Source organism: Saccopteryx leptura, chromosome 4, assembly GCF_036850995.1.
Source record: "Saccopteryx leptura isolate mSacLep1 chromosome 4, mSacLep1_pri_phased_curated, whole genome shotgun sequence".
In the NCBI taxonomy this organism is placed as follows: Eukaryota; Metazoa; Chordata; class Mammalia; order Chiroptera; family Emballonuridae; genus Saccopteryx; species Saccopteryx leptura.
Window position 1 is genome coordinate 107,424,101 of NC_089506.1, and position 18,143 is coordinate 107,442,243.

General features: G+C 41.8%; 1 protein-coding gene across 1 annotated transcript in view; it reads left to right on the top strand.

Moving 5' to 3' along the window:
• The window catches only part of WDFY2 (WD repeat and FYVE domain containing 2), a 196,752-nt gene extending 180,542 nt beyond the window's left edge, over positions 1–16,210 (top strand). The window contains exons 8-12 of the mRNA XM_066380938.1: positions 6,026–6,131; positions 10,134–10,235; positions 11,811–11,941; positions 14,196–14,304; positions 15,359–16,210. Coding sequence (XP_066237035.1) covers positions 6,026–6,131; positions 10,134–10,235; positions 11,811–11,941; positions 14,196–14,304; positions 15,359–15,388 — 478 coding nt within the window. The 3' untranslated portion in view covers positions 15,389–16,210. The remainder of the gene's footprint in view (positions 1–6,025; positions 6,132–10,133; positions 10,236–11,810; positions 11,942–14,195; positions 14,305–15,358) is intronic.
• Positions 16,211–18,143: the final 1,933 nt, after the last annotated feature.

Consider the following 18,143-nt stretch of genomic DNA (forward strand, 5'->3'; position numbering starts at 1 on the left):
TGATCAATATTTCCACTCTGGGTCAGAACATACGCTAGGCACTGAGAGCATTCATAAATCTCCCGACTAAAATGTAGTAATAGCATTTCATCTACACCAGCGGTTCTCAACCTGTGGGTCGCGACCCCAGCGGGGGTCGAAGGACCAAAACACAGGGGTCACCTAAAGCCATCGGAAATACATATTTTATTTAGGCGACCCCTGTGTTTTGGTCGTTCAACCCCCACCGGGGCCACGACCCACAGGTTGAGAACTGCTGATCTACACTGACTTAACATAGGGAAGACTGAGGTCTCTCCTGATCGACAACTCTTGCCATGCAACTCTTAAAATATCATGCTAACACCACCAACAAATGCAGTTGTTTATAGCATCTCACTTTTTATAAGCAAAGGAACAAATTTTTATGATTTTCTAGGACCTTTTCAGGAAATTTCATAGAAAGTTTTAGGTGTAAAAGTACCATAAAATTTTTAATTAATTTTTTCAAAATACAGGGCTTAGTCTAAGAAGGTAAAAACAAAAGCAGCGTCAGAGGAGTTTAAGGTACTTGGTTAAGATAGGAGCATAGGTGCCTAAATAACATTACTTGGTCATCTAAATAATCAAAGTAACAGAACATTTGAAAATAGAGTAGTACAGTCTTAACTCTTCACAAGTAAGGACCCTTATTTTTTTTTCTTTAAATAATCAAAGACTTTAATCAAGTCAACATAAAGCCCTGAAAATAATTTCGGTGAGACAGACATAGAATGTCTGCTACCTAGGCAGATTCCATAGAAGGTCAAGAATACCTTTCTGCTTTGTAGCCAAAGGCATTAATCAGTAAACCACAAAGCAAGCCATCAAAACTGAGGGAACTATGCCAAAATTTTAATGTATTTTATAAGCTTTTTTTTTTCAGACTCGAGTATTATAAACCAAAGCAAATAAAATTCACTTTCCAAGTTTCGTCTTTCATTTTACTTTCATATTCTGGGATAAATTTATACTTTACCTTAGAATTTTCTGTTTATCTATATGCTCTCAAAGGTATACAGTGCAGTTTTCTAGAGGGTGCATAGTTAGTAACGTCATCATAACAAATGCAGAAACAGGTGAGCAAAACATTAATTAGAAGGACTTGTAAAAATGTCAGTTTTTATCATCAAAGTGTTTTGTTTTGGGAAATACAGTTATTTTTCATAAAATGTATATGTTATTTATTTATGTTAAAATGGAATGAATTCATCATTGCTATTTGCAAATGAATCAGTATTTTTAAAAGCTCTTAGTTTTGGTTTCAAATACAGAAATTGATAGTTATCACTCACTTAAATAAGTTTTAAAAGTGTGAAAAGATCCTAAGACCCAAAAGTGTGACAGTCACTGCTTTAACACAAAGTACATATACAGATAAACTCATGACAAGATGTTCAACATCATTAGTTATAATGAAAATACAAATTAAAACTAAAATCAGATGCTGCTATGCGTATGTTGTATGGTTAAAAATTAAAAGTTTGATCATACCAAATTTTGGTGAGGCTTTGGAGGAACAAAAACTTGGCACTGATGGTGTCCATAGACACAGTACAACCATGCTGAAAAACAGTTTGACAATCTCTTAAAAATTAAATGCACCTACCAGGTGATCCAGCCATTCTGCCGTATCTTGTTCTAAGAGAAATAAACGCATACGCCCATTCAGAGACTTGTACTCCAGTGAACGTGGGGTTTGTTTGTTTGTAATTACTCCATCCTGGAAACAACTCAAATATCCATCAGTTGAAGAATGAATAAATAATAAATAAAATACAACTCAAAAGAAAAAAAAATAAACCAACACTGTTGTACATCCAACAAGAAAAACAGATCTTGTAGTAATTACAGTTAAAAAAAGAAACCAAACATTTTTTAAAAGCAAATACTATATTATTCTATTTATATAAAACCTTTAGAAAATGAAAATTATAATGACAGTGTTTGCTTGGGGGAGGGGCTAGGGAAAGTCAAGTGGGAGAGATTACAAAAGGACAAAAGAATACCTCTAGGGTGATACATTATAATCTTGCTGTGGTGACAGTTTCATGGATAAAAATTTATCAAGTGTACATTTTGTTTATGCAGCTTATTGTATGTCATGTATTTGTTAAAGCTGCTAAAAAAGGATAATATTTTTTTTTAATTTTTCTGAAGTGAGAAATGGGGAGGTAGAGAGACAGACTCCTGCATGCACCCAACTGTGATCCACCTGGCATGCCCGCTAGGAGGCAATGCTCTGCCCACCTTGGCTGTGGGAGGGGAAGAGAGAGATAGAGAGAAAAGAGAGGGGGAAGGGTGGAGAAGCAGATGGGCGCTTCTCCCGTGTGCCCCGGCTGGGAATCAAACCCGGCACTTCCACACACTGGACCAGTGCTCTACCACTGAGCCAAACAGCCAGGGCCAAAAAGGATAAATTTTTTAAATTATAGAATAAAAGTTAACCCTCCTAACTCCCTCCCAAAACAAAAAGTGCATATAGAGTTGTAATTTTTTTTTATTTGAACCTGGCGTAGTCTCAACCAACCATTTTAATTATAATAATTAACCAAGAACTAACCTATATTTCATAGATCAAATTGGGAAGATGTAGATAATTAAGTACTATCTGTCACATACAGGCATTTTAGCAGGCTAGCAAAGCTCACGAACACACATAACAAATTTCTCCTGTGACACACATATCACTTTTTATCTTCTTAGAAGTGGCAAAAATGAATCTGTTCATTGATATGACTCATTTACATTATAGCTTATCTATAGAATATAAAAATAAGCAAATATACAGTGTATCCGTAAAGTCATGGTGCACTTTTGACCGGTCACAGGAAAGCAACAAAAGACGATAGAAATGTGAAATCTGCACCAAATAAAAGGAAAACTCCCCCAGTTTCATACCTATTCAGTGCAGTTCGATGTGGGCTCACGCACAGATTTTTTAGGGCTCCTTAGGTAGCTATCCCGTATAGCCTCTACAGACTCGTCACTGACTGATGGCCTACCAGAACGGGGTTTCTCCACCAAACTGCCAGTTTCCTTCAACTGCTTATCCCACCAAGTAATGTTATTCCTATGAGGTGGCGCTTCATTATAAACGTGCTGATATTCATGTTGCATTTTGGTCACGGATTTGAATTTAGCGAGCCACAGTACACACTGAACTTTCCTCTGTACCGTCCACATCTCGACTGGCATGGCCGTGGGCTGTTCCACTGTATACACGGTGTTACGTCGTCATCTGTGCATGCGCACATGCTGCCACATCATCCTACAGAAACTGGGAGGGTTTTCCTTTTATTTGGTGCAGATTTCACATTTTTATCATCTTTTGTTGCTTTCCTGTGACCGGTCAAAAGTGCACCATGACTTTATGGGCACATTGTATATAAACTTAATAATATGCTTTGTAATCAAAGTTTTAGTATTCTAACTGACTTGGAAATTATTTAGGGCCTGACCTGTGGTGGTGCAGTGGATAAAGCATCAACCTGGAACACTGAGGTCGCCGGTTCAAAACCCTGGGCTTGCCTGGTCAAGGCACATATGGGAGTTGATGCTTCCTGCTCCTCTCTCCCCCTTCTCTCTCTCTCTCTCTCTCTCTCTCTCTCTCTCTCTCTCATATTCTCTCTCCTCTCTAGAAATTAAAGAAAAAAAAAAAAAGAAATTAGGTAGGCATCCAATGATTATCTGTCAGTTAACCTGTTATTAGTCTGTTTTAAGTTACTTGAAGATCATGGGAGTTAGCTCTAAGTTGATATGTTATAAAACATAATTGCTATTTATATTAAAAGTTTATCAGAAAAATTATTCAATTTAGTTGAACACAAATTTATATATTTTTTTATAATCTTCGACATTCAGGCATAATACTAGCTTGTTTGGCTTGTTATCCTGTGTAAAATCAGGAAAAATCAACCCAAGTAAAATAAAATGAACAATTGCATTATACTTAACACTGATAAATTAGAGAAAGACATAGTGGTGTTATACAACTTACTATACTGGTCTCATTTGTTACCTTAATTTTGTGAATGTGGATTCTTAAACTTTTACTGAATTATGTAGAATTTTCTGTAAAATAATTTTTATTTTTAAATATAGTAAATTCAAAGTTTTAGATGTTCAGTTTCCTTACTTTTGGTGATGTTTAGGAATACTTAATTTTTAAAAGCACTTGTTTACCTTTATATGCCAAATAGAACAAGTTTTATAACTTAAAGTGTGCTATAATCTAATTTATTGATACCCTCCAGAAATGGAAACATTCAGACGTTATGAAAGGTAAAGGCCTGTCTGAACTATAGGCACAGGCACACAGGGCTTTGGCCACAAGTCACAAGTAATCACAAAACATCACCAGTCCGGATTTCAAAAGCTGCTCTTCTTCCTTCCTGGGGGCACAGTATTCTTAATTGATTTGAGCTCAAAACAAGAATATTCAAACAAATCTGACCAGGAAATCAGATTCCCTGTTCTCTTCAACCCAACAGAAAATATATAATCTTTCGTTAGTGACCAACAGCTTGTCAGACCATAAAACTGAACCCTCCGTCGTGGCTGCCACCAAGAGGGAATAACTTGTCAGCCATGTATAGACTAGAAAAAATAAACACAAATCAGTAAAGAGGGAATAAAAACTAGAGAAATAAAGAATGAAGCTCAAGTCTGCTGCTGCTTTGAATTCACTCTGGGAGCAAAGTAATGGCATGCCTGAGGGAAGCTACCCGTGGCGTGCTTCACACCCCGGGAAACACGTGCCTGGCTCTGCCTCAGTGACCCGGTGGGCTCAGAACCTCGAAAACTCTTAAAAGATACCATTTTTTAAAAGAGAAAATCATGACTCTTGAACAAGAATAACATGAAAACATGTCACAGAATTATTTATTTAATCAGTTAGGGGAAGATGTAAGATTGTTCAAACCAGTTGAACAATCAGGTTTTTTCCTTAAATACTGGTAACAGAAAAATTATACCTCTGCCTGGGGCCTCGACATCTATTTTTGTGTTTTATTTAATTGAATCTATTGGGGTGACTGGTGAACATAGTTCTGCAGGTTTCAGGAGCCCAGTTCTACGACGTATCTGTACACTCTATTGTGTGTTCCCCTACTCCAGGTCAGATCTTAGTGCATCACCATTTATCCCCCCACAATCTCCTCCACCTCCCCACCTCCCACACTCTCCACTGTTGTCCATGACCATGAGTTTTCTTTCTTTTTTCTTTTTTTTTTTTTTTGTCCTTTTTTGCTCTCTTCCTTCCACTCCCTTACCCAGTCCCCTCCTCTGACAGCTGCCAGCCTGCTCTATCTATGAGTCTGTCTCTATTTTGCTTAATTCATTTTGTTTAGATTCCACATATGAGTGAAATCATTGGTATTTGTCTTTCTCTGACTGGATTATTTTGCTTAGCAAAGTGCTCTCCAGATCCATCTACACTGTCACAAAGAATAGGATTTCCTTCTTTTTTTGTTATAGCCGCATAGGATTCTGTTATATGGCCTTTACCTTTTGTAGTGTATGGAACGATTCTTAGGATATATTCCCAGAAGTGGGATCATTCCAAAGGCATTTTCATTTTTAATTTTTTGAGGAAACTCCGTATTGCTTTCCACCATGGCTGCCCCAGTCTGCATTCCCAGCAGGGGTATATAAGGGTCCCCTTTTCTCCACACTCTTGCCAACAGTTGTTTATTGATGTATTGATGATAGCCATTCTGACAAGTGTGAGGAGATATCTCATTGTGGTCCTAATTTGCATTTCTCTGATATTAGTTACCTAAAGCACTCTTCCATATGTCTGTTGGCCATCTGTATCTCCTCCTTAGAAAAGTGTCTATTCTCAGTCCCCTTGCCACAGTTGGTATGTTGACAGTTCTAGCCAATTTCTAAGGTCGGTGCTTGGGACTCAGCACTGAGTGTGCGCATTTGTTGGCTGCTGGGTTTTCTTCTCGTAGTCCTTTCATTTGCTCCCCTAACCTGAAGCTAATTCTGGTTTCCTTCACAGTGACAAAATCCAGGCCCTCTCCTATGTGCAGCACACACGGCAGCTCATCTCATGTGGCAGTGATGGTGGCATTGTTGTCTGGAACATGGATGTGGAGCGGCAGGAGGTGGGTGCACAGCTGTGGGCTGGGCGCTGCCATTCCAGCTGTGCTGAGAATGGCTCAGCCGCTCTCCTGCTCATCACTTACTTCTTTTATCACCAAACCGTGAAATAAGACATGCTATGTCCGAGAATACAAATTCTAGTAGAAAATGAGTTGTGGGTTTTTTGCCCCTCACAAGTTGGCATTGAACATTTATGTAATGGAGATTTCATAAGAATTTAGACTGAAACTAAACTGTTTAGAATTTACATCTTTTGCAACGTTCACAAAAAAACTTCAGGTGAGAAAAAGGAACCTTCTATTTTCAGGTGATTAGCCTTCGGGTATAAAGTGCCCAACGAAAACGTAAAACTCACATGCTTTATAGTATTGATACAAATGGTGACTCACGTGTGAGAAGTGGTTTTTGAAGTAAGAATCTTTAGTTTGGTATCAATAGAAATATTAGAAATAGTTATTTTATGTTTCTTTATGGGTCAATGTCCTGAATAGTTCTTCGGGTATAATATTTTGTCACTTTTAAGCATATGTTACTAACTTTTACCATACATTCTTTTTTAATGAGTTTTCTCTTTCACCTTTGAACATCTTAACAACTGATATGTTTACTGAATATCCCCTTTGACAAGTACATTGAAGATAATTGTATTCTCATTTCCCTGGAAATATGGTGGGTAAACTTTCCCATTGACAGTGTTTGTTTTTCTAATTTCAAAAAAGCAACACTTGAAAAAGACAAAAGCAATTCCCCCAACTTCATTCCTGGCTCTCACCCAGTCTCATTTCAAGAAATATTACCCACAATGCAATGCCTTTCAAATGCCAGTAATTAAATGCTTAAGAAGATTGAAACTTGATTTGCTCAAACCATAAGTCCACAGGAGTTCTATTAGTAACTAAGTAAAATTATCATTATTGTTAAGGAAGTAGGGAATGGTAGAATGTTGCGTTTCAAAGTATCATTTGGCCCCATCAGTATAAAGGCAGGGAAGTCCACACATGGTGTGCTAGCCGTGCTAGCCAGGCGGTCCCTGTGACGCGTCATTCTGCATGGAAGCCTGCTTGAGGTGACGCACAGTCACACCCTGTCTGTCCTGGCTTCTCCCTGGCCTCACTGAGCTGACCAGGGGAGGAGAGGACCAGGGGCTGTTTTCCCTTAGTGCACAGAGGAAGAAACTTTCCTGTGCCCTCAAGGTTCTCTCGCTGGTCTAATATTCAATAGATATGAAACAGATTAATGAGAGACAATAACCAAATTTAATACATATATATATGTATGGGAACTCCACATACATGAAAAAGTCAGAGAACTTACATATGTGAGAGATTCAAAGACAGAAGGGAAAATGAGGTAATAATGGGTGTTCTAAGCTAAGGATCACCCTGGGGCTCAGAGGGAAGGCAGGTCATGGTAGGACAGTTGGAAGAGCAGATGTTCAGTAATTAAAAGTTTGCTCTTCTCTACAGATTGGTCATAAGTTATTTCTAGTGATAGCTCTTATGGGCAAGTTTTATAATTTACATTCTATAGGGACAGGTAAATTATTGTGAGCCTGCAGGGTCATAATTTAATTTAGTTCAAAATAATCCAGATACCACAAAGGGACATCCTGGTGTGAGGGGGATTCATTCTGAGCAGCACTGCAGTCTCCACCTTTGATGGACAAAGGCCCAAAGGATAATAATGAAACCAGGTGGTTGGTGGCAGTCCTTTGAGCCATCTTCTTAAATTATGCCTTTTGACACAGCTATGTTGATTATTTTACATCCTATTGAGTGATTCAGAGCTCTAGATGAGCAGTTTAAATGGCTGCATCTACTTTTTTGCAAGTGTCATGTAAACATAAGGCCCCTGAGATGTGTCTGGGAGCTGCCTCCTGGAGCTGGGGCAGGCGCTGGCAGTGCTCACCTCAGGAGGTCTGCGCACGATGAAGCAGTCCCTACCCTGAAGCACTGGCAGAATTTCCAGAAGAAAAGACATGTGGGAGAAAACTTACGGAAACTATGAAATGGTATAAATGAATCAATTGCAGTCAATGTTAGATAGAGCATTATTGCTGGATATTGAGAGGGGACATTACTATCATCTAATCTTCTCAGAAGAGGGTTTGTGGAAGGACATACTGCTGAAAGATCAATGGGGCACGAACTCTGACCCGTACAAGAAACCACAAGAGTCAAGACCAAGTGAACACCAGCCGTAGCCCAGAGTACAGGAATGCGCATGCGCAGGGGAAGCTGGCGGGCTGAGAGGCTAGCGGAGGGGTGGGGCAAATGACAGAAGACATCAAGTGGCTGATTGCGGTGGGGTTGACATCCCATAGATTAATGAAATCCTTTTTGATTTTTTAATTTTCTAATTTTTTCAAAGTATATATAATAAATGTTTTTTTTGTAGAAAAGTTACAGTGTTCATTAACAAATAGAATGTCAGTTACTCATGATACCACCAACCCAGAAATCTCACCCTTAACAAGTTGGCAAGTATACCTGCTTACGTTTTTCTCTATGTATACATGTATGGAAGATTTTTTAATAGAAAATGGAATCATACTAGACATTACGTGGTGATTTTTTTTCTCTTTCTTGATCCTTACTCTCAACTCCCTCCTCATTCGTAGACTCCCACTGTGATGCATTTGATACATGTGCTAAACCTGCATGCTTCCTTTTGAAAGATACATTTGTGTGTGTATGTGTATAAGGTTTTGTAAATCTTCCAGCATCAGAACTGTTCTGAAAAGGCACAACATAGATTTTACTTTTAAGGGTAAAATATTGTCTTTAGCTAAAAACTTTGTATTACTTTATTAAATCTGTCCTTAAACCAGCTAGGATATGAACCTTATGAAACAAAAGGCGTACTTCTTTTCTTCAGTTTTAATAAAATAAATAGACCAAGAATTAGAGCTCTTAACATGTCACCCTTATACTTTTGAGAACATGTATGGCTTCCGTTTTAGGTAGGAGAATAGGCTGGATCCCTAAATCTGTTCTGTAACAGGTATTCCTCGGAAGAGGAGTATGTCAACAGAAAAGGCCTTCCTGGGCCTTGACTCCGCTGCTGTCCATTGTGAATCCCAGAGAAAAGCAGACCACTGTTTACCACATCTCACAAATTTGTTTGCTCTCAGGCCTCTTGCAGTAAGAATCAAATTGGAGTTCCCTGGAATTCGCTTTAAGGAAACCCGGGGGTTAGGTTTATTTTCCAGGATTCCTTGGCTTTGGCGATATGTGGAAAGAGTGATGGGTTTACAGAGCTCAACGTGGAACTCTAGAAGCAAATGAAGACTTGTTATATGCATAATCTATAAAGATTTATGAAAGAATAGCTTTAAGCTGAACACAACTTTTAAACCGGTTTGTCATAGTTTAGAGTACTGATCACGGGGCTGGGAAATAGTGAACCAAGTCAGAATATTGTGTGAGCCATGAGGCAAGAGCAGAGTTTCAAAGCCTGCTGGGTCCTCCATGAGTTAGGTAGTGGACAAGCAGTGTCCCTGAGTACCCACTGTGGTCAGGTTCTGTTCCTCCAGCACAGATAGCTGTGTGTGTGTGTGTGATGTGCAATTACATGTAATTGTACACAGTCAGAGCAAAAATAATTGCATGTGATCAGAGAATATGAGATGAAGTCTTAGATCCAGAAACGTGGCTGTTAGGGCTGCTGGTAAAGCCCCGCTCTCCCTGCAGCCGCTGAGCCCAGCCTGGTCACAGCACCCTCAGCACTCTGTGCTGCTCTTCGGGCCTTTGCACTTACACTAATCTCAATAATTATTATTAATAATGTTTTCGTGTTTCATCTTCCGTGATGATTCTCCACGAGATTCTTTTTATTCATTACATCTCCAGGGCCTAACTCATAATAGACACTTTAGTAAATATTTTTTAAATGAGTGAAAAATCATGCTTATGTTTCCTGATTCTGTAAGTCTTATCAGTGTCACTGGTTCCATTGTCTTCACTGCTTCTCACTGTGACCTACTGTGTGCTTTATTTGACCAGACCCCTGAATGGTTGGACAGTGATTCCTGCCAAAAGTGTGACCAGCCTTTCTTCTGGAACTTCAAGCAAATGTGGGACACCAGGAAAATCGGCCTAAGACAGGTGGGTGATGTGACTGCTTCCTCAGAATGTAAGTGTGGAAATAACTACTTCATGACCTGAGAAGAAACGGGTAGATTATTACCATGAAGTCACTCTGTAACTGCACATTAACTTACTCTCTTTATCTACTGTAGCTCATTCTTACTGGATTCAGTTTTGTAGAGACTTGTCCCTAGTAAGTAGCTAAGGGATATGACTTTAGAATTCTTATGGCATCTATTGAAATATACCTTAAAGTTAGAGGTATCATTCTTAGCTCATATCAGTACCAAACCATGCAATTATAGAAATATTTATTTCTTCTTAATAATTTCACTTGCCCTTCTTATTATGTCTTAGTTTTAGTTATTTAGATCTACTTATAATATAGCATTTTCACTCTGATTCCATGGTTGGGTTTGGTCTTCTCTAAGGAAACCAGATGTTGATTTCATTGCTCACTGAGGTTGAACATGGCCAGAGTCTATGCCACGGGGATGAATGAGGGTTCATTCATGTTTCCCTTTATCAGGCAGCCTAACCTCTGGAGATGGCACTTCTTAGTATACCCAGCTTTAAGCTAACCTGACTGCTGGGTGGTTTGGCTAGAGTTCCTAGTGATGACAACCAGAGAGGGCCAAGGATGGGGAAGGGTTGCCCTAGCCCAGGGGTCCCCAAACTCTTTACACAGGGGGCCAATTCCCTGTCCCTCAGACCATTGGAGGGCCGAACTATATAAAAACTATGAACAAATCCCTATGCACACTGCACATATCTTATTTTAAAGTAAAAAAACAAAACAGGAACAAATACAATATTTAAAATAAAGAACAAGTAAATTTAAATCAACAAACTGACCAGTATTTCAATGGGAACTATGGGCCTGCTTTTGGCTAATGAGATGGTCAATGTCCGGTTCCATATTTGTCACTGCTAGCCGTAACAAGTGATATGATGCGTTTCCGGAGCCGTGACGCGTGCGTTCCGCATCACCGGAAGTAGTACTGTACATGAGTGACGCCTTGCTTTGCCTCTCACTGACCACCAATGAAAGAGGTGCCCCTTCTGGAAGTGCGGCGGGGGCTGGATAAATGGCCTCAGGAGGCCGCATGCGGCCCGCAGGCCGTAGTTTGGGGACCCCTGCCCTAGCCAGATAGTTTGGCTGGTTAGAATATTGTCCTGATACACAAAGGTTGAAGGTTGCCAGTTCAATCCCCGTTCAGGGCACAGACAGGAACAGATCAATGTTTTTGTATCTTTCTCTCTCTCTCTCTCTCTCTCTCTCTCTCTCTCTCCCTCCCTCTCTCTCCCTCTCTCTCCCTCTCTTTCCCTCTCTCCACCTTCCTCTTCCTAAAATCAACCAATAAATTTTTTAAATAGAGGAAGAGGGCAGGAGGGGAGGTGGCAGTCAGATGTGTTTCCCAGCAGTCCTCATTCTGAATAAACAGTCCAAAAAGATAACTCACATGGTGTGTTCCTTTCAGTTTTCTGGGCATTCTTGTTTAGCTTCTCACCTGAATGCTGTCCGCCCCTGTGCCTACCTGGAGCCACCGAGCCACAGTGGCCTTAACAGGGACCTGTTCTCTCTCCCTCCAGCACCACTGCCGCAAGTGTGGGAAGGCTGTCTGTGGCAAGTGCAGCTCCAAACGCTCCTCCATTCCTCTGATGGGCTTCGAGTTTGAAGTGAGGGTCTGCGATAGCTGCCACGAGGCCATCACAGATGAAGAGTAAGTTCCAGCAGTCTTCAGATTGTCAAGGTTGAGAGAATGTGGTCTGAGAGCTGCACCCAGCACCACAGCCATGACTATTTGTGCCCTAGTTCTTGCTGGTTTAGAATATAGATCATGACAAGCAGGCAAAGCCCTCCTTTCCACCAAGAGACTGTGTTCTCTTGTGGGGTAGGAGAGGAGAGAGTACACACAGAAAATGCATGCCTGTGCTCTCAGCTCCAGGGGTATGTGCATTGCAAACAAATGTTCTTCCAGCAGAGCTTTCCTGTACTCATTTCCTTGAGAAGTGCCCAGGAGTTCAGGAGCCACGGTCACTGCCCAGCCAATGCTGGTGTCTTTCGCAGGAGCCGAATCAGCCCCCAGGCTCCAGGGGGTTCATTTTCCAAGAAGAGCTAAGTCACTTCACCTGAGAAACAAATACTCCCAGTTGCTGGTCAGTCTTACCCAGAAACCCAGGACCTTAGGTTACTGCATCTCAGTGTGCTTAGTAGGTAGAACAAATCCATGCTGTCTCTTCAGTGTCCGCTAATTAAAAGCTGTCCCACATGTAAACAAGTTTCCCTGTTAGTGAAATACAGCAGGATCTCATAGGAGAATGGCTGCCTAATTCTGCCTCCCTCCCTCACCTTCAGCACCATGTATAGGTCATCTGAGGACTAGGTGGGTGTCTTAAAAGCTGCATGTAAATAGAAACATTTAAAAGGCACCAGAGTAAAAAAATATATATATTAAAATTAAAAATAATAAAATGAACAGCCCTGGTGGGTTGGCTCAGTGGTAGAGTGTCAGCCTAACATGTGGATGTTCAATTCCCAGTCAGGGCACACAGGAGAAGTGCCCGTTTGCTTCTCCACTCTTCCCCCTGCAGTCTCTCTCTCTCTCTAGTCCTCTCCCACAGTCATGGCTTGAATGGTTCTAGCAAGTTGACCCTGGGTGCTAAAGATGGCTCCATGGCCTCACCTCAGGTCCTGAAATAGTTTGGTTGCCAAGTCACAGAGCAGCGTCCCAGATGGGCAGAGCATCTCCCCGTAGGGAGCTTGCCAGGTGGATCCTGGTCAGGGCGCATGTGGGAATCTGTCTCTCTGTCTCCCCATCTCTCAATAAAATAATAATAATAATAATAATAAATGAAGCAGAGTAAATTATCGTTTAAAGGGAATTCTTGGCCAATTAATAAAACAAAGTATTCTTTACAGATAATCCTAACTGATGTGTTTTCATTTTTATTTATACATAATAAATATAAACTAAAATCCCCTCCATAAATATTTTTGTTCACTGATTATTTTCACTCAATATACATAATGAAATTAATGTGAGTTCTTATTAAATTAGAGAGCTGCCTATGTTCTTAGAGTTACTCTCGTTTAATTCTTCATTTTATAGAGAGAGACACAGATTCAGAGGGTCTTTGGGACTGCAAATTAAACCTATTCTTTCATTGTAAATATTTTAAAGTCATCATTTTTAAAAGTATGCTGAGCTCTATTCCTCAGATTTAGCTATAGATGGATGGAAGGAAGGAGGGAGGGGGGAGGGAGGGAGGAAAGGAGGGAGGGAGGGGAGGGGAGGGTGGGAGGGAAGAAGAAAGGAAATGAGGGAGGGAGGGAAAGGGGAGAGAGGGAGGAAAGAAAGGAAGGAAGGAAGAAAAGAAAGAAAACATATATTCAGAGAGCCTGCTGCAGAGGTGTGGGAGCCCTGGAACATGATTAGAGGACACTGCGTCCTGTAGCGCGTCTCTGCCCCTGCCCCACGCCACGGTTTCTTCTGCCTCTTCTCTGCGGCGGTATCTGCATTGCCGTCAGAGCACCTGGGCAGTTGACAGTCCTTCTTACTAAAAAATATGCGTAGATTTAAAAGTATAAAACAGATAGATAACAGTGTTTGGTAGACTATTTTGCCAGCAAGTCCTTTTGAGATCAAACTTAGCCGAAGCACTGTGATATTTTGTGTTTGTTTGTTTGTTTGTTTTAATAAATTGTCAAAAACAGGTTTTCATAAACTCTGTCAGTACAACAAATAGGGGATTTTTAAAAAATTTAATCATGTTTCCCATTTTGAAGAATATAAGAATCCTTAAAAAAGAAATCATAGCAGGTCACTAGGGAAGAAAGGTAGGTCTGAGCAGCATTGCTAACAGTGAAGCAGTTCTAGACATTTGGCAAAAAATTCGAGTTTAATGTTAACCTAGATATCCTCTATTCCTGTGTCATGACTTTTTACTCTTGTAAACTTTCTTTGCTTTCCCCAGACGTGCGCCCACGGCCACCTTCCATGACAGTAAACATAACATTGTGCACGTGCATTTCGACGCTACCAGGGGCTGGTTACTGACTTCAGGGACTGACAAGATTATTAAGGTAGGATGATGCCTGTAGGACCTTCCGTCTTTGGCCCTGTGTGAGGACACAGGAGCACCCAGGCTGTGGGAAACCTGCTCAGGGGCTACCATGGCTGTGAGCATTTCTGAGAACCTATTACACAAGAGGCCGTGCGAGGCACTGGCTGTACGCACCAAGCTAAGACATGCAAGGAACAGCTAGTCCATGGGGGACATACTCTTAAAAAGATAGTAATAGGTCACCCATGCGGTGGGCAGAGAAGTGATGCAGACAAGAATTATGTTAAGGGTCCCGTAGAGGGAGGCGGTGCTGCTGGGTGTGGCCTCAGGAAGGAGGAGGGTTTGTGATGAGCATTGAAGGAGTGCTGGGACGTGAATAAGCCAACAAGTCATAAACAAGGTCTTTTCCCAGTGAGATCGGTTCATCCACAGGCAGCTCTCCAGTGCCTCTGCAGACTGGCCGACCACGAGGACTCTGCCACAGCAGAGGCCCAGGACAGACGGGGCCACACCTGCTGCATTTTCTGAGAACTGCAGAGGCACAGCGCAGGTGCACCCAGCGCACTGAGCTCTGCCTCCCAGGCCCATTCTGGTCCATTCGAAGAGGCAACGGCAGGATACGGTGGTTAAAATAACTCCCTTTGGAAGCTTCCAGGTCTCTGTGACTTTGAGCAACTTTAAACTCTGGGAGCCTCAGCTTCTGTATTTTTGAAGACGAGACACTTGTAGAACCGTTTGGAAGACTAAACGAGTCAAGGTGTGGAAAGGATACCGCATATCCCTGATCTCGATTTGCTACCTAATGTTTCCGAGTTCCCTTCCGCCCTAAGTGACTCTAGTCTGCTTATATTCTCCATTAACTGGATTACACTTTCCAGCTGCCATTGTCATGTTTTTGAGGTTTATGTTATACTTTTTGATAGAAAATGCTATTTTAAAGATTTCAGAATCATTTAGTATAATATTTAGTTTCTTGTTAAATTTAAAATTCGTTTGAATTTAACTATAAGGACTGGTTATCCTCAACGTAACTTAATTTTAGTTTATTATATATCTTCTTTTTCTTTTTACAGTTGTGGGATATGACCCCAGTAGTATCTTGATGACACTCCCAGGCATCAGAAAGATAGTGTTTACTCAAGAAATGATAGTCCTAATCCAAATCATGACTGGAGCTGTACAGCAGACACAGAAGACGGGTGAACGACAGAGACTAGCCGGGTCTGCGTACCACCTGCGCACCCGGTGGGAAGCTCGTGGATGAGCACCTGGAGGGGACACTGTCATCCTGTTCATACAATATAGAGGAAGATATTTTTTTAACAAATGGTTTATACAGTCCGGCTGTGGCTGTGCTGCATTGTTTCAGTATCCTGAAAACTCTGTGTGGGCTGTTTAATTTTAACTTTTTGACACTTCGTCTTAGTTGCTCTGTGTGTTGGAGGTGTGGCAGTTGTCTCTTCTGGGTATTTTTGGTCATCGTGGAGCAGTGTCCATGTTTCTGCACTTGGGCCGGGTCAGGTGGTCAGCATTGTTTTCTCCTCTGTGTATATAGCCGCCCTCAGCTTCACCTGCTTTCCAGCAGCGTGTGTGTGTTCACACTGTTCATTCGCAGTGTTTCCGCTCTCATAGAACTCCGCTCCAGGTGAGAGATCTGGGAAACCATTCATGTGTATCTACCACCGACTTGAATCGCCTGAGGAACGAGGTGTACTATCTGACTCACTCATGCGCTTATCAAGCAGAATTGCACCAGCGTTTCTGCCTCTGTTTCCTCTGTCTTCCCGGCCCGAGAACACTGTTCCCAACCGTGCTCATCCCGGACGTAGATTGTTATAACTCAGAGCTCCAACTATCAGTGCCTGGATTATTTCTAATTGAGTTGGAGCCTTCTGAGCCTTTCATGTTTTAATTTTATTGACCGAGCCTCATGTTAAAAATAACAAAATTCTATGTCCTTAAAAAAAGTGTCTTTAACATGTGCTTTTCTGTCTGACTTCGCCTCTGGGCCTGCACGTGTTCAGTATTGTGAGACTATCCTGTGCTCTTCCTCACTGTCTATTTCCTTTCCCCTTTAAAACCGGAACAGTTTGCATACTTCTATACCAAAACTGTATGATCTGAGACTAAAAGGTACTGAATCCTACAGCTCATGATGTGTTCCTGTTGGGAATGTGAAAAAGGGCTTTAGAAAATAGACCTGAAGATCTCTAATATTAAGGGAATTCAATCAATTTGATAAAGCGAAGTGTTCTTATGTGTACTGACTCAACTTGGGGTGTTGACACCCTTTTTAAAATCTTACTGTAACCGATAACAATAGAACTTCACTGTGGCAAGCATGTGCTCTGCACCCACCCGTTCTGAGCACTTTCCCTGTGCGACCTCGGTCAGCCCGCACTGTCGGGCCTTGTGGAGATCACTGAGTCTCTTGGGGATTACCAGGGTGAGGAAAACCGTGCAGGAAAAGAGACCAGTTAACTCGCCTATTCTATCCAGGCCCTGCCTCCACATTGTCTTGTTCACATCTGATTTGACAGGGTTTTTTTGATGGTGGTACTTTAAATTATCCCTTATTTTTTTTTTAGAAAGCAGTTTTTTCCCTCATGATCATTAATTACTTTTCTTTCTAACCAAGAGAAGTATCTACTACCAGCCACACTTGGGTACCACCACTAACACTGACCTCGTGTGCTTCCTGGGGATGGAGCTTCCAGAGATGATTCTGCTGCTGCAGCCCTGGCGAGCAGGACCGGCGGCCGGTCCCCAGCAGCCACAGCATGTGACAGTCATCACCTGCACCATGAGCCCAGACCAGCCCATAGGACCGCACTCTAAGTATGCGTGTGTGCGTGTGCTCAGAAGCGATTACTGGTTCCCTTCACTGGCCCCTTCCACTCTACCCAGGCTTGCCATCAGGCTGTTAAAGTTCATCTGAGTCTTTTTTGCATGATTGCTCTGTGAGAGAGCTTTAAAAAGGGAATTAAATTTAAAATATTTGTGTATCTGTTTTGTAATTTATTACTAGAACTGCAGCCATTACTAAGTTGTACAAAATAGTGATGTTGGGAAGGAGCGACAGAAATGGATGACTGTTTGCCCCTCTGAACTCTGGAACATGCCTTCTCTCAGCAGAGAAGAAGACAGTGGGTAAGAGGCAGCAGTCAGGCGCCCAAAGAGGCCTGGCCTGGGTCTGAGTCAGCACTAGATGAGCTCATAGCCCATCTGGGAAGCGGATTGCCCCTGTTGGACCACAGAGGTATGGCATGGTGGCTCTTTATGTGACCTACCCTTCAGGCAGTCATCTCCCTACCAGCCCGGCTGTACCCCAGTCACAGAGCCACTCTTGGAAACCACTTGACACTTGGTTGGTGATTGAGGGTCACAGTCACAAACCACAGAGATGTCAAGGTACCTATTGCTCTGTCCCCTTTCACTTCTCTCATGTGAATGGGTGCTTCGTTTTGGTGAGAAGCACTTAGTAAACCAATCGTGTGTCTCTGTAATATTGTGAATTCTTGAGTTTTCCGTTGAATCTCCACCATTTTTGTAACTCAGAGATATATGTGCTGGTGTTGGGTGTCTTCTAAGCATTTTATGGAGACAGAGGCCTCCTTCACGAGGAGAGGAAGCTGGCTCAAGCACTTGGCTTCCTCCTGTCTAGGTTCGCTGTCACAATCCCTGTCTCACCCGTTGAATTTGCACTTTACATACGTTTTTGCTGTTTCTTCACCACACAGCAGCTCTGGCAAGTGATGCCTACCTCGGCCGTGCTGGGGACGTGGCAGGACTGCCCATCCTGCACATGGTGGTTCTTTCTTTGGTCAGCTAAAACCCATGTGTGCCCTCAGTTTCTCC